General features: G+C 36.2%; 2 protein-coding genes across 11 annotated transcripts in view; one reads left to right on the top strand and one right to left on the bottom strand.

The window, feature by feature from the left end:
• Window positions 1-11,545, top strand: part of pikfyve (phosphoinositide kinase, FYVE finger containing) — a 45,277-nt gene extending 33,732 nt beyond the window's left edge. For all 8 annotated transcript variants that reach the window (XM_049485317.1, XM_049485313.1, XM_049485315.1 and 5 more), the window contains 21 exons: window positions 732-832; window positions 945-1,016; window positions 1,108-1,279; window positions 1,409-1,587; window positions 2,203-2,316; window positions 2,538-2,646; window positions 2,837-2,991; window positions 3,861-3,960; window positions 4,105-4,165; window positions 4,254-4,400; window positions 5,189-5,309; window positions 5,427-5,522; window positions 5,920-6,003; window positions 6,131-6,225; window positions 6,333-6,392; window positions 6,961-7,137; window positions 7,806-7,909; window positions 8,026-8,154; window positions 9,092-9,353; window positions 9,440-9,514; window positions 10,971-11,545. In XM_049485317.1, the coding sequence (XP_049341274.1) occupies window positions 732-832; window positions 945-1,016; window positions 1,108-1,279; window positions 1,409-1,587; window positions 2,203-2,316; window positions 2,538-2,646; window positions 2,837-2,991; window positions 3,861-3,960; window positions 4,105-4,165; window positions 4,254-4,400; window positions 5,189-5,309; window positions 5,427-5,522; window positions 5,920-6,003; window positions 6,131-6,225; window positions 6,333-6,392; window positions 6,961-7,137; window positions 7,806-7,909; window positions 8,026-8,154; window positions 9,092-9,353; window positions 9,440-9,514; window positions 10,971-11,086 (2,529 nt within the window). In that variant the 3' untranslated portion in view covers window positions 11,087-11,545. The remainder of the gene's footprint in view (window positions 1-731; window positions 833-944; window positions 1,017-1,107; window positions 1,280-1,408; window positions 1,588-2,202; window positions 2,317-2,537; window positions 2,647-2,836; window positions 2,992-3,860; window positions 3,961-4,104; window positions 4,166-4,253; window positions 4,401-5,188; window positions 5,310-5,426; window positions 5,523-5,919; window positions 6,004-6,130; window positions 6,226-6,332; window positions 6,393-6,960; window positions 7,138-7,805; window positions 7,910-8,025; window positions 8,155-9,091; window positions 9,354-9,439; window positions 9,515-10,970) is intronic.
• Window positions 11,546-12,860: 1,315 nt separating this feature from the next.
• The window catches only part of ankrd44 (ankyrin repeat domain 44), a 41,786-nt gene continuing 35,775 nt past the window's right edge, over window positions 12,861-18,871 (bottom strand). For 2 of the 3 annotated variants that reach the window (XM_022680637.2, XM_022680638.2), the window contains exon 28: window positions 12,861-18,796. In XM_022680637.2, the coding sequence (XP_022536358.2) occupies window positions 18,567-18,796 (230 nt within the window). In that variant the 3' untranslated portion in view covers window positions 12,861-18,566. The remainder of the gene's footprint in view (window positions 18,797-18,871) is intronic. The other variant, XM_022680639.2, reaches the window with a different exon arrangement.

Raw genomic sequence — 18,871 nt, 5'->3', positions numbered from 1 at the left:
CAATTTGTATAAAATATTATATATCTTATTAAAATGCTCTTTTCTTGTTATTTATTTATTTATTTTATTTAAACATTTTTTTCAATCCCGTGATTGGTTGATTGATACTGCAAAAATGGTATTGATGCCTAAATGTTTAGCTGTCCTCATCAGTAAGAATTAGAAATGGAGGCATGACAAAAATAATCACGTCTAATTGAATATGTAATCGGCAGATTAGTCAACTTCTAAAATAGTCATTAATCACAGCCCTAGTTTTTACCTTTTGTAAATAAGGCTAGTTTGTTGTTCTGTAACATTTTTAAAATAATAATATTCTAAAGAGACGTGACCACTCCTGAAGTACATGCATTTCTGGACAAGCTAAGAGCTACAGAACAGTCAATAAATTATGCAGGGTTGAGCTGTTCTTGGAAGCGGTATCCTGCTCTCCTCAGCAGAGTTACGTAGTGTAGCTAGTAAAATGCCTAAACCATAGGGATGTTATTCTTCCCATCAGCTGTTCATTTAAATTAAAATACTGTAAAGTTAAATGTTAAAAGCAAACTTCAGGTTTAGTCAATGTACATTTTTGGTTAAAAATCTCAATACAGATACTGGTATTTTGAGTACTAAAGGTCTGTGGAGAAAGATAAGTGCAGTTTTAAAGCAGAAGGGTTTTGAAAAAGAAAACAGAATAATACAATTAAGAGAATTTATGTTAAATTATATTTGTTTTTTGTTTTATACAGCTGGATTGCCTAAATCCAATAAATCATCAGCGACTGTGTGTGCTGTTCAGCAGCTCCTCTACACAGTCTAACAATGCTCCGAATCACTGCGTCAGTCCGTGGTAAGTGCATTTATTTTCTACAGATTGAATCTCATGAGATTTGATATTTCTCTGATTTCAGTAGTTCTGAAGACAGCTGAAAGTAATAATGGTATCTTCTCTCTGTATTTAGGATTGTGACGATGGAGTTTTATGGAAAGAATGACTTGACGCTTGGCATATTTCTGGAAAGATACTGTTTTAGGTGAGGATTTGCTACGACCTGAATTTTATTCTCTTCTTTGTGTGGTTTCTGTTTTTGTGATACTTGATGTTGCATGTTGTGTTTGATGCAGGCCTTCTTACCAATGCCCCAGCATGTATTGCGAGACTCCTATGGTCCACCATGTCCGGCGTTTTGTGCACGGAAACGGTTGTGTCCAAATCGTTCTAAAGGAGTTGGATTCACCTGTGCCTGGATACCAGCACACTATCCTCAATTATTCCTGGTGCCGAATCTGCAAGCAGGTAGCTGGATCTTGAGAGAAGTTACTTTTATACTATATTTTACTTTTATATCAGCCAAAAAACAAAGATTTTGACAGAAATCCTGTTTACTTAAGTGTCTTACAGTGTTCTACCCCTCTTTAATGGCAGGTGACTCCAGTGGTCCCCTTGTCTAATGACTCGTGGTCGATGTCCTTCGCCAAGTATCTGGAGCTGCGCTTCTACGGCCACCAGTACACTCGCCGTGCCAACGCTGAGCCCTGCGGCCACTCCATTCACAAAGACTACCACCAGTATTTCTCCTACAACCAGATGGTAGCCTCATTCAGGTGAACATCTGTAGTCCATCTTGCAGAAACTGTGTCGTTTTTCTGTTTGTATTTTAGCAGCTAATTATTTTTACCATAACAGTCTTTACTTGTTTCACACTTTTCATACATTCACCTATTATTTTGTCAAATTTGGTCTAATCATTGTAAGTCACTATTAGTAGTGTGCCATATCGTATCATAGCAATAATATCCCCAACATTTTTAAATATCATAAACGATTTTATACCCTGAAATATCATGCCATATCAGGGTACTTCGTTTTCAGCAAAAGAAAAATTCACACTGTTCTCATTTCCCATTATATATCTTATAAAGACAGATTATATCTGTCCAGTATAAATAATTTTACTTTTTAGTATCGTTATTGCAAAAATACCATTCAAAGTCATGATATTATTTTACGGCCATATCGTCCGCCTCTAGTCAAAATTATAGACAAACACAATCTAAGTAAACCATCTCAAGTTGTGCTTCTAAAAGATGTTTAAAAGGGAAATATTTTAACACAAATTTAAAACTAAATTAAAATAAAAATTTTGAGAGGGAAAAAATAACACTATACACCAACACTAAAACCTCAAACTTTACCGTTCTACTTGTTCTTTTCTGCAGTCATATTCCAGTGAGGCTGTTTGAGATATGCCTGCCTCCTCCTAAAATCTTGATCAGAAACCAAGGCCCCTGCAAGACCAGTCTACAACAGGACCTCAAAGATTTCTCTCAGAAGTAAGACTTTTCACTTGATTTGACCTTTTTTACCTTTTTATTAAGGCGCATCAACTGTCAACTGTAACTATAACTGGTAAACTGATAAAATTCAAACATAAGATGCACTGGTTTAGTCGCACTGATGATTTTTATTAAAATAAAGTATGTAAAGTGTGCCTTATAGTGCAAAAAAAAAAGTGTATTAAACGAATGGGTTCGGATCTCTCTCTTTTTTTCAGGGTGAGCCAGGTTTACGCAGCAATAGATGACCGCCTCACCTCCCTAAAGACAGACACGTTTAGCAAAACCCGCGAGGAGAAAATGGAGGACCTGTTTGCACAGAAGGATGTAAGTTTGCAGTGATCTTTCCAGTGCTTCTTCCGCATGCTCGTCTAAAGTGATGGTTCAGATACTTGATCAGTTTTAACCAAAGCTAACATATGATTGAAGTTTGAAGATTAATCCTCACCAGTTAAGGCTGGGTTTTGGTCACATGATGAGTCTTTAAATATTGGTCTTTGTTTTTTTGTGTTATTAGATGGAGGAGGCAGAGTTGCGCAACTGTATAGAGAAACTGCAGGTGCGACTGCAGGGCAGTGGGGTGGAAACTCCTCAGCAGCTGCAGGCTCTTCTGGAGTCTGTGGTGGTGAGAAAGCAGGGCCTGTGTGAGACACTGCAGTGTTGGAACAGCAAGTAAGCATATAGACGCCTTCTAGATTGTGCAGTTAAAATATCATATCTGAAGGGAACAGTGATGTTACTCACTTTGCTACACCAACTGCTGTTGTGTGGTGTTTGTTTATTCGTAGTTCAGGGTACTGGATTAATTTTATATCATGTCCATATTAGTGCTGTGCGTTATGCCAATAAATATTGTGGGGACGATAGAAAAGTGTCTATCGTTCTACTTACCTTTTATTGTCCGTATCGTGTCTACAGTAATTTCATCAGTTATTCATGCAAATATATAAAGTAGGCTATGGTTTAATGTATTGGCGTCGTCACTTTGCACAAACTTGGTTTATATAAGTGATAAAAACTTAATCTTTGCAAAAAAAAAAAAAGCTTCATAATGTTATTTTGCGACATGGCGCTGCTTTACGTTATTATTAAACTCATGAGAGCTGAACAATGGAGACTAGTTTTCTTTTGTTTGTATTTAATACATATATATTGCTGCACTAAAGGGTAGTAATTCTCATTTGTGAAAGTTGGGTTTAATGTCACTTTGAAATAAAGTTGGAAAAAAGTAAGCAATTATATTTTTGTCATATTTTTTATAACTAAAAACATACTTAAATGTGGTATATCATGATATATATATCGTTATCGTGATATAAAAAATTCCATATCATGATATATGATTTTCCTGTATCGCCCAGCACTAGTCCATATATTTCTTAAACATACTGATAATGTCGATTTGAGGACAACTATCAATTATTTTAACATAACCAAAAAGTGCAGAAAAGGGAACCCAACATTACAGAAATCTTTTGGTGGCATTTTTTTCTGTGAACAAATGAAAGTAACCATTATCATAAAGTCTGTCTGTCTTTTAGATTGCAGGATCTGTTCCAGTTGGAGAAAGGCAGAAAGCGCATGTCTGTTCCACCCAGCCCTGGCAGACCACATAGACAGACCATCAGTGATGACAGCAAGGTTAGCAACATAGCATGCTATTTATACTTTAGTCTCTGCTTCTTGTAATAAACCCGAGACTCATATTAAGGGCAAAAATGGATTTTGAAGAAGATGCTATAAGTTGCAGACCAAAACTGTATGTTCTGTATGATTTATTAACAGACAAGTGTTCTGGAGTCCTCCCCTCGCAATCCCTCCCCCGTGGTACAGAACGGTGAGAAAGGTGAGTTGATGCAGAGCTGGAGACCTGTAGAAAGTATCATCGCATTTTGACTGGGTTGAGTAGATGACTGACAGCTCTTTTTTTGCAGTGCCAGAGGACCGCCACCTCAACACACTGCCTTCAGGCTCTGGATCCTCCTCCCTACTGCAGCTTCCGTCCCCAGCAGAGCAGGGTTCTGAGCCTCTAACCCCTGGACCTTCATTCCCTGATCAGGACTCGATCAGCATCCCTGAAGGTAATTGGACATGTAGACTTGAGACCTGTAGACACTGTAGACTGTGTTTTTCTGGTCTCTCACTCCTTCAGACGCTTATTAGTTTGAACTTTCCATGTGGCTCCAGATATCTCAATAGACTAAGATGCTGACACTGTGGCCCAGGAGTCGCAAGTTCAATTTTTTTTCAGATTCTGTCTGTTTTATTTATTTGCTAATGCAGGCAATGGAGGTAAATATCAGTCTTATTTATTAAATTTGACAATTTGAGCATAAAACATTTTTTAAGCAGTGAGAGCTGAAATGAACATTCATTAAACATTCAATAATCCGTATCAAAAACAGAAACAATTTACTTCAAAGCAATTATCATAAAATAAGCAAATTTGTCACTTAAGAAACAATTTAAGAGCATAAGGAATTAAAGAGAGTTCACGTTTCACGTGCAGCTTGCATATGCAGCTCCGAGTGACCTATTGAATTTCACACTAACTGCTTTCTAGCAAAATGACACCTTTAACAAGGCTCTTTCAAAGTTCACAGTTCTCATTTTTTATATAAATTTAAACATTTTAAATTTAAACAAATTTTCTCTCATTTTTCCAACCCAATTTTAGCTAGGCCGCTTGTCCCACCATTCAGCTGCTTCTCAGCTGTATATCTGGTAGATTAGTTATAGTATATATAGAGTAGATTATTAATATTAACTAAATTTCAGTTTAGTGGAGTGTAGTGGAGTTGCACACGTTCCTCATCTTTATTCATAGAATGAAATGGTCAATAACACCCTGCTTCTCTGTCTCTCTCAGATGTGTTTGATGGACACCTATTGGGCTCCAATGACAGTCAAGTGAAGGAGAAGACCACCATGAAAACCATTCTGGCCAATCTGTTACCAGGAAACAGTTACAACCCCATTCCTCTACCTTTGTAAGTATCACATTCTTACATCATTTGAATTGTGTTAATGTCATATCAAGGCTCTTTATTGTATAGGGAAATGTTAATCTGCCGTTTATTTTTTTTGTTTGTTTTGTTTTATTTTAGTGACCCAGACAAGCACTATCTGATGTATGAGCATGAACGAGTTCCTATTGCGGTGTGTGAGCGGGAGCCCAGCTCCATCATTGCCTTTGCTCTCAGGTGTGTTACATTTCAGCTGTTACAGAAATGCATAGATTTGCGTAACATGCAAGATCACCCACCAGTAATTATCTAGAAACGTTATTGTCTTCTATGTTAAGCCATTTCTGCACATCTGCTGTTATGCTGTAGGATCCTGTGTGTTTAAATGTTTGTTTTTTTAAGTGTTTATAAGTTATGTGGGTTTTTTTATGCATTGTTTTTTAATGAAATATTCTGAAATAATTTAAATAGAGTGTGCTCACGCAAAGCACTCTATAATAATTGATAAATTAGTAGTTAGATTAATAAAAAAAAACACATAATAGATTATGTGGAAAAAAATAATTGTTGGGTGCAGCCACACACTGTACTTTCTTTAGTTCCTTCGTAAATGCTGTTTTTTATTGCCTTCCAGCTGTAAAGAATACAAAAATGCTCTTGAAGAGCTTTCAAAGACTACGCTTAAAGCTTCTGGGGAGGACAGTTCACAAACAATCAGGTCTGCACATCACTGTATTCACACTTTTTTACACATTTCACACTGATTCATGGCACTGTGTGGCTGTGGATGTGTGTTATGAGTGTTTATAACAGTTTATTGGCCTGTGCTTTTCTCCTGTTTGTAGTTCTGGAGAGAGCAGGGTGAGAAACAGTCCAGCTAAAGCCGGCGAGGTCAGCACGTCTCAGCTGGGCCGCGGCAGTGTAGATGCAGACCCTCTCAGTAAGTCACTCAATCTTCCTTAGTAAAACCAGTACAGTTCAGTACATTTCCTATTTCTATTAGGAAGTATGAGGAGTCTTGGTTTCATGCCTTTTTTCTTCCTACAGAGGAGCCTGAGACTGGTGACAAACAGAAAAAGCAGTCTGGCAACCCACACATTGAACTGCGTGAGTATTTTTAATAGTTCAGCCAGAAATACTGTTGTGATTTTTAAATGCATAATAATAGAGGTTTTAAAGATGCTATAGAATACATTATACAGTATTTTATATTGCTATATAAGAAAATGTATAAATAATTAAAAAATAATATTTTTTTCACCACAAAAACATTCTCCAACATTTTACATGTAAGAGTAAACATGCTGGACTATAATAATAGCAAAAATAGATTTATTCAAAATTGGTTTAGGCATTAATGGTCTCCTACCACTAAAAATCCACTATCAATCACTACCACAATTTTTTTTCCCCTCCCACGAAAAACTAGACATTTTAACATAAAAGAAAAAACGATGTAATGCGACCTTTAATTTATTTTGACTATGTTGCCATTTTTCTTAACCTATTCCTATGTGTAGATTCCTAAAAAAAAAAGTTAGCTCAATGTTAGATAAAAGTACTACAGACAGTTGGTCTCATCTCGTCTCCCTAATCAGCATTTAGGATTAAACTGATATTATCTATAATCTGACTTGATCCAATTAGGTTTTTCTTTTTCTTGTTTTTGATGCAGAGTTCTCAGACGCCAGTGCTAAGTTCTACTGCCGCATTTACTACGCAGAGGAATTCCATAAGATGCGGGAGGAGGTGATGGAGAGCACAGAGGAAGACTTTGTTCGTTCACTCTCTCACTGTGTGAACTGGCAGGCACGAGGCGGCAAGTCTGGAGCCGTCTTTTACGCCACTGAAGGTGAGGTGTGCTCTATAAAATACATAGACTAAATTATGTTTTGTTTGTTTTTTTCCTTAAGAATAATTTCAGAAATGCTACTGTAATGTTGGAATTGAGGAGCAATATTGAAAAAAAAAGGAAATACTGATAAATATGGATATTTGCATTTTTTTATGTGTACCCTTCTGTTTAAATACTTTGATCTGCTTATGAATAAAGTATTGTGCAAAAACAGATCAGCCACAACATTAGAACCAGCTCTGTATACACATTACAATGGTGGCAAGTCTGTAGCCATCTTTTAGACCACTCAAGATGAGGTGTGCTCTATAAAATTCATATTCAAAATTCTGTGAAATTTGTTTTCCTCAAGAATAATCTCAGAAATGCACCATAATGTTCAAAATGAGCCAGTTTTCATTAGGGCTGGGATAAAGAACAATATTGAAAAATAAAAAAGGAAATACTGATAAATATGGATATTTGTATTGTTTAAGCATTATTTTATACCACTATTTTATCACTATTTTATAACTTAAGTATGTTACAGCTGCTCTAGTGCATTAAATTCAGTGGAAATCTGTTATCTATTACTTTATTTATTACTTTATTCTGTATCTCCTTCTCATGTCCAACATTTATCTATTAATTTATTTAATAATAAATTGAATTGTCTCTCTCCTCAGATGACCGGTTTATCCTGAAGCAGATGCCCAGGTTAGAGGTGCAGTCTTTCCTGGACTTCGCCCCAAACTATTTTACATACATCACTGGGGCTGTCCAGCAGAAGGTAGATTACACTTGCAGTACATCAAAAAAAAAAAGTCTGTTACAGTCTAAATATTGTACAATAAGTCGATTATATAATTATGGTGACTGTCTATTTTTATATACTCTGTTCTCCAGAGACCTACAGCACTGGCCAAGATTCTGGGAGTCTACCGAATCGGCTACAAGAACTCTCAGAACAACACAGAGAAGAAACTAGACCTGCTAGTAATGGAGAATCTCTTCTACGGACGAAAGATGGCTCAGGTCTGTCAGATTACTCTTAGCCTTTAGCACTTTAATATGTGAGGACATTTTTTTAAATCATGATTTTTGGACAGGGACCTAGACTGGGGGGAGGTGCTGCAGGCTAGAAGTTTTGACTTGCCTATAATTAAGGTGGCCTTTTATGACTGTAACTAATAGAAATGGCACTAAGCTCAGTGTAGACTGCATCAATATGTGCTTGGTTTATTTTATACACCTGCTTTAACAGGGTGTGGCTAAATTAACATAAAAGGTAATTTGCAAATGCAAACAAAAACTCCTTCTACTTTTTTTAACCATCCCTGATTCTCCAAAATTAACAATCAACAATTTATAAATTAATATTAATTAAACAGTTATCGTCATTAGTGGCAAAATGTGTGGAAGTATTAAATACATTTTCATATAATTTTATTTAATTTGTATTTTTAATCAAAAGCAAGGAAAATTTGCTTCACTCTTTTTGCTTGGCTCTTTTTATTTTTGTATTATTATTATTTTTTTTAATGGCCCATTCAAGAAGCAGACGCAATCAAAAAATATTCATTCTTTTATTTAAAAAAAAAAAGGGGAACATTTTTTTTTTTTTTTTTTTATTAAAAACATGACGTTTCGACTCATGCATCAAGACCTTTGTCAGACAATCTGAATTATCTGACAAAATCAATGGAGCATGGGCAGAAACGTCATAATTGAATTAAATTCATCATTTTTGCCTGTGTCAGTTTCCTGAATTGGTCATCATCAAAAGATTTGAAAAAAAAACAATCATAAGATTGATATATGTTTACAGTAATAGTCTTTATTCATCAAATTTCTCAGCTTAAAGTCCATGTCATACAGTCATATTCATCAAATCATATAAATGTTCATTTATATCAATCATTATTCTGAGAAGCCTCATGTGTTCTCTGCTTTTTTTTGTATAATGTTGCAGGTGTTTGACCTGAAGGGCTCTCTGAGGAACCGGAATGTAAAGACGGATCAGGGTAAGGAGAGCTGTGAGGTGGTGCTGCTGGATGAGAACCTCCTGAAACTGGTGCATGATAACCCGCTCTACATCCGCTCCCACTGCAAGGCCATCCTGAGAGCTGCTATTCACAGCGACGCTTATTTCCTCTCCAGTCACCTCATTATCGACTACTCGCTGCTGGTGGGCCGAGATGACTCCACTGATCAGCTGGTTGTGGGGATAATTGGTGAGCAGTTGGAAATGCAGAGATTATTTTTTTATTATTATTGTTTTCCACTAAATAAGCTTGTAAAAAAATCTTTGTTTTTCCAGATTACATTCGAACGTTTACATGGGACAAAAAACTGGAGATGGTGGTGAAGTCCACGGGGATACTCGGCGGACAAGGTAAATATAAAATACAATCTCTATTATCTGCGGAATTTACATTATGCTTTATAAGTTTATGTCCAAATGTTTGTGGAAACCCCTTCTAATTATCGCATTCAGCTACAAAAAAAGTTGCATCCATTGCTGAAACAGATGTGCAAAAATATATGTATAGCATGTTAAGTCCCCATAAAGAAAGTATTTCCAGTAAAATATGACTCCCTGGAGCAGATGAACCTTTTTAGCTCATCAGAGACAAACTTCTACTTAAACTTGCTGCTTTCACTTGTAGTGGTGCTGGGACTCCTTTTAAGGGAGCTGGGACTCCTTTTAAGGGAGCTGGGACTCCTTTTAGGGGTGCTGGGACTTCTTTTAGGGGTGCTGGGACTTCTTTTAGGGGTGCTGGGACTTCTTTTAGGGGTGCTGGGACTTCTTTTAGGGGTGCTGGGACTCCTTTTAGGGGTGCTGGGACTCCTTTTAGGGGTGCTGGGACTCCTTTTAGGGGTGCTGGGACTCCTTTTAGGGGTGCTGGGACCTCTTTTAAGGGTGCTGGGACCTCTTTTTAGGGGTGCTGGGACCTCTTTTTAGGTGTGCTGGGACTCTTTTTAAGGGTGCTGGGACTCCTTTTATGGGTGCTAAGACTCCTTTTAGTGGTACTGGGACTCATCTTAAGGGTACTGGGACTCATCTTAAGGGTAATGGGACTCATCTTAAGGGTACTGGGACTCATCTTAAGGGTACTGGGACTCATCTTAAGGGTAATGGGACTCATCTTAAGGGTACTGGGACTCATCTTAAGGGTAATGGGACGCCTTTTAGGGGTGATGGGACGCCTTTTAGTGGTGCTGGTAAAAAAAATGGCTAGACATGCCCCTGGTTGTGATCAAGAGCTTTACTGAGGTCTGGATGTTAAATGAAGTTAAATCAAATTTTCACAGCAATGCTCCAAAATTTTGTAGAAAGCATTCCTCAGACAGTAGAGACAAATCTTTTTTCTTTCTTTATTTCTTTAATTTTTTTTGGTCTAAAAAAAGTTTTTCACCTTTAAGTAATTTAAATATTCTAGATATTCTATTTTTGTCTTTCTTTTTAAAAGGAAAATCAATTACAAAGCTGTAGTTTTGCTAGTTCAGAAATTGCCACCAACTTTTGATTCATCGAGAGGAGGCTAAAATATGGGAGAGAAATCTGAGAACTTTGGGCTGAAGTTTAGGCCAGCAGCATCTTCTGCTCTTTCAGGAAGCTAATTCCACCCCTCGGTGATTAATGATGAAGAGAATTATTAGTCTTTTTTCTTATTTTCACCCCTTCAGCTGATGCTCTGCATTAGGTTTGTTGAATTTATGCTTGTGTGGGAATGCTCTTGAACATCTTAACATTTTAGTGATGCTTTTTAATGGAGAAATGAGAGAAACTGGATGTTTTTTTAAATTACAATCCAGAAGAGTGTCTAATAGACTTGTACTTCCTGCAGGTAAAATGCCCACGGTGGTGTCTCCAGAGCTGTACCGCGCTCGCTTCTGTGAGGCCATGGACAAATACTTCCTCATGGTTCCTGACCACTGGACAGCACTGGGGGTGAACTGCTGAGCTCTGCTCCTGAGGAGAGCTGGACCTACACTAGCTGCTACTGTTAAAGACCATAATCATCCACACGGACTACAAAAAGCTTTTAACAGCACATCCTGCTTCAGTCAACAGAAGATATAAAAGCACACTGGATGCGTTCAGGCCTTCTGAGGAGCTCCTCCAGTGTACATTCCACTCTTCCAGTAGAGAGATTTTAATCCACAGGCACACGCAAACACAGCAGGTGACCTCCACCTGCCACGCTGTGCACTTTTCACATTACTTGAAGTGCCAAGACAAAAGGTCACTGGGTTTTAGTACGACCCATAAGGATTATCGCACTGAAACAAATCGCTATAAAATGCTAGATCCCTATGATTAACTGTGTTTACGTATTTATATATGTATATTAATAATCTGGCAATGTAAAAGTTTCTCAGAAATGTACAGAGATTATGTAATTAAAGATTATTAACACTTTTTTTTGTCTGTTTTTGGGGATTTTGTTTCTTTTTTCGCAGCTTTTGGTCATTAAAACTGTTTTTTTGCATGCACTTACTGCAAAATTTAAGAAGACCCATAATTCTCTTTTTTTTTACACTGTTACAGTATCATTTTTTCCACCCAATACACAGTTATGACAATTACAATTAAAGTCTTATGCAAAAGTTTGGGCACCCTTTTTGTACAAAACGCAGCCTCTGTGGCTAATCAAATCTAAAACTCAAGCAAATATAATTGTGCACCTTCTGCCATGATTAAAATTAATATGAAAATTATTTTTATGTGAAATACTTGTCAAGTTTGGACACTTCTACTCATTCAAAGTGTTTTTTCTTTCTTTTCAAAACTGCACACTTCTACAGATATAGGTGGTTGTTTTTCTAGTGTATATTGTTTTTCACTAGACCTGGTTAAATTATGTTTTTTGAGCTGTAAAACTCAAAACAGTTTCTTTCCAATTCTCAGTCTCTGCACGAGAAGCAAGGTGCAAGGTGATTTTTCTGTTTTATCCAGGTGAATAAAGCTCCTTTAAGACGTTTTAGGATGTTTTAACCTGATTTTACAGATATTTTAGCATTATTTTAACAAATATGACTTAATTACTGGAACTGCATTTTTTTGTCATACCAATAAAAGGCAGATCATATTGAAGATGATAAAATGGAGGAGACATTTTTAATCAGAGTTAATTAATTATTTTCAATATTTAAAGACAGAGATTTTAAAATTGTACAAAAATGCTTATGAAGGTAAGACTTTAGTCTAATTTTTAATAAAATTGCAAGGTGATTTTTCTGTTTTATTCAGATGAGTAATGCTCCACTAAGCTCTTTTAAAATGTTTTAAACTGATTTTCTAAACATTTTAGTATTATTTTAACAAATATGACTGGAACTGGTCATTTTTTTAATCAAAATTAGAAAATTGAAGATGATATACTATCATGAGGCACTTTAAAAAGAAATAAGTGATTTTGTCTAATAATTAAAGACTCTTTAAAATGCTTATGAAGGTAAGACTATAGTCTTATCTATTTTGTCAATTTTGGTATTAAAAAATGCAAGGAGATTTTTCTGTTTCATTCAAATGAATAATGCTCAATTAATGTTTTCCTGAAAGCTCTACTTTCCTGCTGCCTTATTATTAAAATCATAATATTCATACATGTACATATAATGATCTAAAACTTGAAAACCTTTGGAATCTAATCAAGAGGAAGCCTTTGTGTGTGTGTATATATATATATATATAATTACGGAAATGTCAGGAAAAAAAGCAAAGGAGACATTAGTTTGTTAAAACATTTTATATTATAATTATACAATTTATATAAAAGAACGTTTAGCTGACAAACAGCCTTCAGCATCTCATACTGCATGAGGAACGTGTGGCACGATAAGATTGTCACAACTGGCAAAGCTTATCAATTATAATCTGGCATAATAATACTGATACAATTCACTGCTCCTCAAATTCTCAATTAAATTAATACCCAATTCATCCATATACTACAGTCCAGAGTGCGAAATAACCCACGGCGTCCAGGGGTAAGAATTAGAAAGCTGATTCAGCTGAAATCAGGCTTATTATTGGAACACTGTTGCAAAGATATACTACAGCCCTATCCGGACGGGATTAGTTTTTTAGGGGAACGTCTGTGAAAAATATTTCTCCCTTCTACTCAGTGGAAAAAAAAAAAAAAACTCTTGCATTTGGAATGATATATATATATATATATATATATATATATATATATATATATACATATATATAAAAAGGACCACCAGTGAGTTTTTAGGCTTTCTCGTCCACACAACATCACGTTCAGTAGCTCCTCCATTTCCACTCGCTGTTGTGTTTTTACGTGGATCTCCATGGAAGCGCGTGCACAAAGTGTAATTACGTTGCGCGGCAGTGGACAAATAACTATCTTAATAAACGTGAGGAGACGGAACTTAGAATTGTGGATCCAGACGGGACAAAAATTACTGGAGGACCACAGAGTTTAGCAAAAAAAAAAAAATAATAATAATAATAATTCAGACTGTAATTTTTTTTCCAGAGGACGTCTGAGAAAAACACGTACATGGTCGTTCCAGACAGGAATAAAATCACAGAGGACCCCTTACAAAAGAGAAATTTACCCCAAGACTCTCTGAGAAACTAATCCCATCCAGATAGGGCTTTAGATTATTATATAAATATAATAAATATAATACTAACAGTTTTTTAGTATTTTAGGGACCCCAAAGAATTAATTTTTTTTAGGCTTTCTAGGAGACATAAGAGTTATTCAGAAAGTCTTGGACCCCGAGAAACGCCTGTATTTCACACCCGTATATTTGATATGTCACATAAAACCTTGTATCTCCAAAAACAGCAACTTTTCTAAAAAAAAAAAAAAAAAAAAAAAAAAACTGTTTCAAATATATTGTATTCCAAGCCAATTACAGATCAAGTTAATTTTAACATTTAATGTAAAACAAAACAAAAAAAATGCTAAATTTACATTTTGCTGTAAAACCGAAACAAAATTGGAGATACAAGGTTTTAACATAAACATACACAGGTTAATCATGTGCTTTCCTTAGTTGACATCTGTGTGCAATTTCTCTGTGCTGATGACAAAAACGCTCACGAGCCAGAATACAGTACGTGCTACAAATGGCTTACATCTGCAGATGTATTTTGCACATACACACACACACATACACACACACCTCAAACAAGGTGAAAACACTGGAGTACAGTAAGCAGACAGAATCCACTCAAAAGGCTTTAAAAGCCTCTATTCACATTATTCTTAAGCATTCAACACACAGTCGCACTTTTTAAAAACAAAAATGAACAAAAAACGTAAGACAGAACAAGGCACTGGACAAAGCTTGAGAGACTGACTGGCACATCGTGGACAGAGAGGAGGATCAGGACTCGCAGAAGAGCTTCTTTTGGTCAGATAATCTTAGTTCTGTCAGCTTCTGCAGCTGAAGGCCACAAATTTAGTACCATCTGTTTCATTTTATCTAAATAACTAGTTTATAAAATTCTCGACTCGGGGTGAATAAATGTAACACGGCTCCAGAACACTACAGACTGTAACTCTACAACTACAACTGCTGGACAGGCCGGCTGTCTTTCAACGCCTTAATATTCAAATCCTCAAATCTTTACTCTCAGTTCTACACTGGGAGGGGTGCTGAGGTGTTTCCTGCACAGCTGGATTTGAGAAGCACAGCTGTAGTAGACAGAAATAAACTGTAACCCAATGCAAACCATCAGAAAAATCATGATAAAAAAATCTTAAAATCCTAAAATCGTCTCTTAAGGACAGTCAAAAGACTAAGAGTTGAGTCCTTTACTCTTTACTCCTACATAGAACTTCTCCATCACACAAATTTGAGTGCAGACAAATCATTTCGTACCATAGCTACTAACTACATCATGCTTCCCTTAATACTGGTGAAGCTAATCGCTACTGCAGCTACTTCAGAGCTGAACACGCTCAGAGGAGAACACTAACCAGAAAGCAGAGAGCTCTCTGCTGAGTCTGAAACTGTGTCCTATTCTCTACATGTGAAAATCCAGGTCTTTATAAAACAAGTGCATTCGAAAAAAAATAGAATATCAATGAAAAGTTACTTTATTTCAGAAATAATCGCATATTATATTGATGTATTACACACGGAGTGATCTATTTTAAGTCAAAAATCAGTATCTTAAAGCAAAAAATAATAATATTATATTATACAAGACCAAATGGTACTTTTGGCAGTGTGGGCAGTGTGCCAAATCCTGCTGTTAAAAGTCAGCAGAGGGAAGTGCAGTAAGTGAAGTGCTGTAAGATTTTGCGGGAAAACAAAACTGCACTGACTTTAGACTTGATAATAAAACACAGTGGATCAACACCAGCAGATGACAGACATGTCTCTCCAAACCATCACTGATCATCAGTAAATTTTACATTTCATTTAAAGTAAATTAAGGGAGCAGAGTCTGGAGGAAGAGTGGAGAGACACACAGTCCAAACTGCTCGAGGTCTAGTGTGAAGTTTCCACCAATCAGTGATGGTTTGGAGAGAAGTAGTTCACTACATAGGGAATAGAACACAGTATCAGACACATCTTCAGACTCCTGACCACAGAAGCCCATCAATTTATTTGTTTTTTTTTGGGGGGGGGGGGGACTAAAAAACAAAAAATTAACATAACTTATATAAATGTTATTTCATATTTCATTAGTTATGGATAAGCAGTGCTTTACCATCTGTCTCTATAAATCACATATATTTACCAACCCTTTTCCCCTCATGTAACACAATACAGTTAACCTAGAATGACTTATTAAATTATTACTACATTAAATTGAAGGTAGTAGGATGCGATCCTACTGAGGTTTCATTTAAAGTAAATGGTTTGTAATTTTAACTACCGGTACAAATACACTCTATGTCCAAAAGTTTGAAGACACTCATCCTCTATGTTCCCTTGAAATTAAAGGTATCATTAAGACGCTTGTCCTCTTGTGCTACAGTCATCTAAAAGCCTCAACTGTTTTATTTATACAGCTCTGGAAAAAAATAAGAGACCATTTAAAAATGAGAAATGATGAGTTTCTTTGATTTTACCAAATTAAAAACCTCTGGAATATAATCAAGAGGAAGATGGATGATCACAAGCCATCAAACCACCAAACTGAACTGCTTTAATTTTAAAGTTATCCAAAAGCAGTGTGTAAGACTGGTGGAGGGGAACATGATGCCAAGATGCATGAAAACTGTGGTTAAAAACCAGGGTTATTCCACCAAATATTGATTTCTGAACTCTTAAAACTTTATGAATATGAACTTTTGCATTATTTGCATTATTTGAGGTCTGAAAGCTCTGCAACTTTTTTTTGTTATTTCAGCCATTTCCCATTTTCTGCAAATTCTGCAAAATTTTAATTTAGAATTTGGGAGAAATGTTCATAGTTTATAGAATTTATATTTTACTCAAACATTAACCTATAAATAGCAAAATCAGAGAAACTGATTCAGAAACTGTGTTAAGAGTGATGTCAATGTTTTCCAGAGCTGTATATAAATGTAAGATTGCATTAGATTTTGGTAATGTTGTTTCATTATTAGCTCTGTTTCACAAACACCACAGCCAAGTGCTTAATAAGGGCTTAATAAGGATTAATAAGGATATATTGCTATGGTGACCTCAGGCTCAGCTGAGGCTGAACTAAAGTGTTCAATTCAACAGGAAATAATACTTCTCAACAATGGGTGCACCATAAAGTCTGAGTCTGAATACTTTTGGACATAAAGTATAATTGTAATGTAATTTAATGTAATGTAGAGTATTTGCATTGACTTTCCGATCACGTAAGGTTCTATTTCTGCATATAAATACTTTATAAACACATATATAATACATTTAACCTCAGTCTATGGCAGTAACATGCATTAAATCAATGTCCCTATCTCTTGTTGTCGCTTGTCAAACATTATTTGGTCCCTGATCCAACCTGGAGTGACTACAGACGTGAGGAAGTGTGAGGCATCTGCTGTTCAGTAACAACAAACGTTAGACTAAACATTGTGCTTTTTTTTTTTTTTTCTCATGGGTTTGTGCTTACAAACCGTCCACAGGCTAAGACACTGGAACCCACACTATATACAGTGTACCCTAAGTGTGGTTATGCTGAGTCAATATTTGGCAACTTCAACTTTCAAACAGAAATAATAATAAAAAAAACACACACTATCTACACCACTGACGGTTCAGGTTAAGTGAAAGGATTTATAAAATGGCTTTTTAAAAAAATCTCTGCGTCGACAGCAGGGCGCAGAGAAAGTGTACCGACTCTCTTTATAAAGCTGATTTATGCTTTTCGCACCAGTGGGAGCCACTAAAAGCTGTTGTGGCTTTTTGCTTTCAGTGTAGCAGGAAGTCTTACTACTCTAAAACTGCAGTCAGAAGTATTTTTAATGGTTTAATGGCAGTAATGCTGCATTCCATTATGCTCTGATACTGTTCAATAATTCTAATATGAACCCACATTCATATTAACCATATTAAATTATATTACAGGAATACGAAGAACATGTTCAGGCCAAGATTTCAATACAATTTTAACAGGTTGTTAAGCACATAATTGTACCTACAAAATTAAGTTAATTCAATAACTCTTTTAATTAATTCATACTTGCTAAAAAAAAAATGAAACCCCCCATAATCTTTTCTGATGCGATTAGAAGTAAATGAAATAGATGTGAATAAATAAAAGTAAATCCTGGACCTTGAGATCATAAATTCTATACTTAATATAGAAGCTATTGCTAATTTTAATAAGCCAATAAATTTTACCAATTACCAATTAAAACCTGTGATTTTTCCTCATGAAAAAAAATAAAAATCTTGGAATTTGATAAATATAAATAAAGTTTATAACTGGGGATGTCTAGTGCAATTACATTGCACAATTTGAAATGGAATGCAGCATAATACCACCAATCAGCAATATTGGTGTCTGCTGTAAATTTCCCATATAGCATCACTGTCCAATTAAAACAAGTTTCTCCATTTTTTGTGGATTTTGGGTTTACTACATAATTTGAGCACATTAATTGTCTCCTACACTGTTTCAAAACATCTATATATATATATATGAACCAATAGAAATGGTCCAACAAAATTACCTGAAATAAACTGTTTTTACATCAATTGACTTCAATTGAAAGTTTAGATGTTGCTGTTTTAGAGATACTTGTTTTATTTCTTATATATATATTATTTTTTGTTGGACAGTGCCGATATGCAAGAGGCTTTATACCCGAGTAGTTGCGAGAAGCATAAACGAGACTTCACGTGTTATAATAATAATATAATCTCTTATATAAGATCTCCGTTCTGTACAGGGACTCAGAGGAGGTTCTGTACAGTTGCTGTGAGGTTCGCTAGGCTAAGTGCTTTGAGAACTTGTACAGGAAGGGCTCATGAGAAGGCGGAGGTCAAAAGGTCTCCGAATCTGAGTCGTTTTCCGTGGTGGTGCCCTCGCTGGAAGGGCCCCGTGGCCCCTGGGAGCCTTTGGGGGCTTGTCGGGGCAGGGACCTCAACAGGGCCCCTGGGGAGGGCGCTCCAGAGCTGCAAGGGGAGCAGAAAGGCATCATGGTAGCCAGAATGAGAGCCAGGCAGTTTGCCACTTCTTTGCTAGGAGCACAAGCCAGAGCGGGAGTGAAACCTGGGGCGAAAGACAGGGAGAGACAGCGAGAGAGAGAGAGAGAGAGAGGGAGAGAGGGAGGAGAAGAAGAAGCCG

This window comes from Astyanax mexicanus, chromosome 11 (assembly GCF_023375975.1).
Source record: "Astyanax mexicanus isolate ESR-SI-001 chromosome 11, AstMex3_surface, whole genome shotgun sequence".
Taxonomy (NCBI): Eukaryota; Metazoa; Chordata; class Actinopteri; order Characiformes; family Acestrorhamphidae; genus Astyanax; species Astyanax mexicanus.
This window is presented reverse-complemented; position numbering and strand designations above follow the sequence as displayed.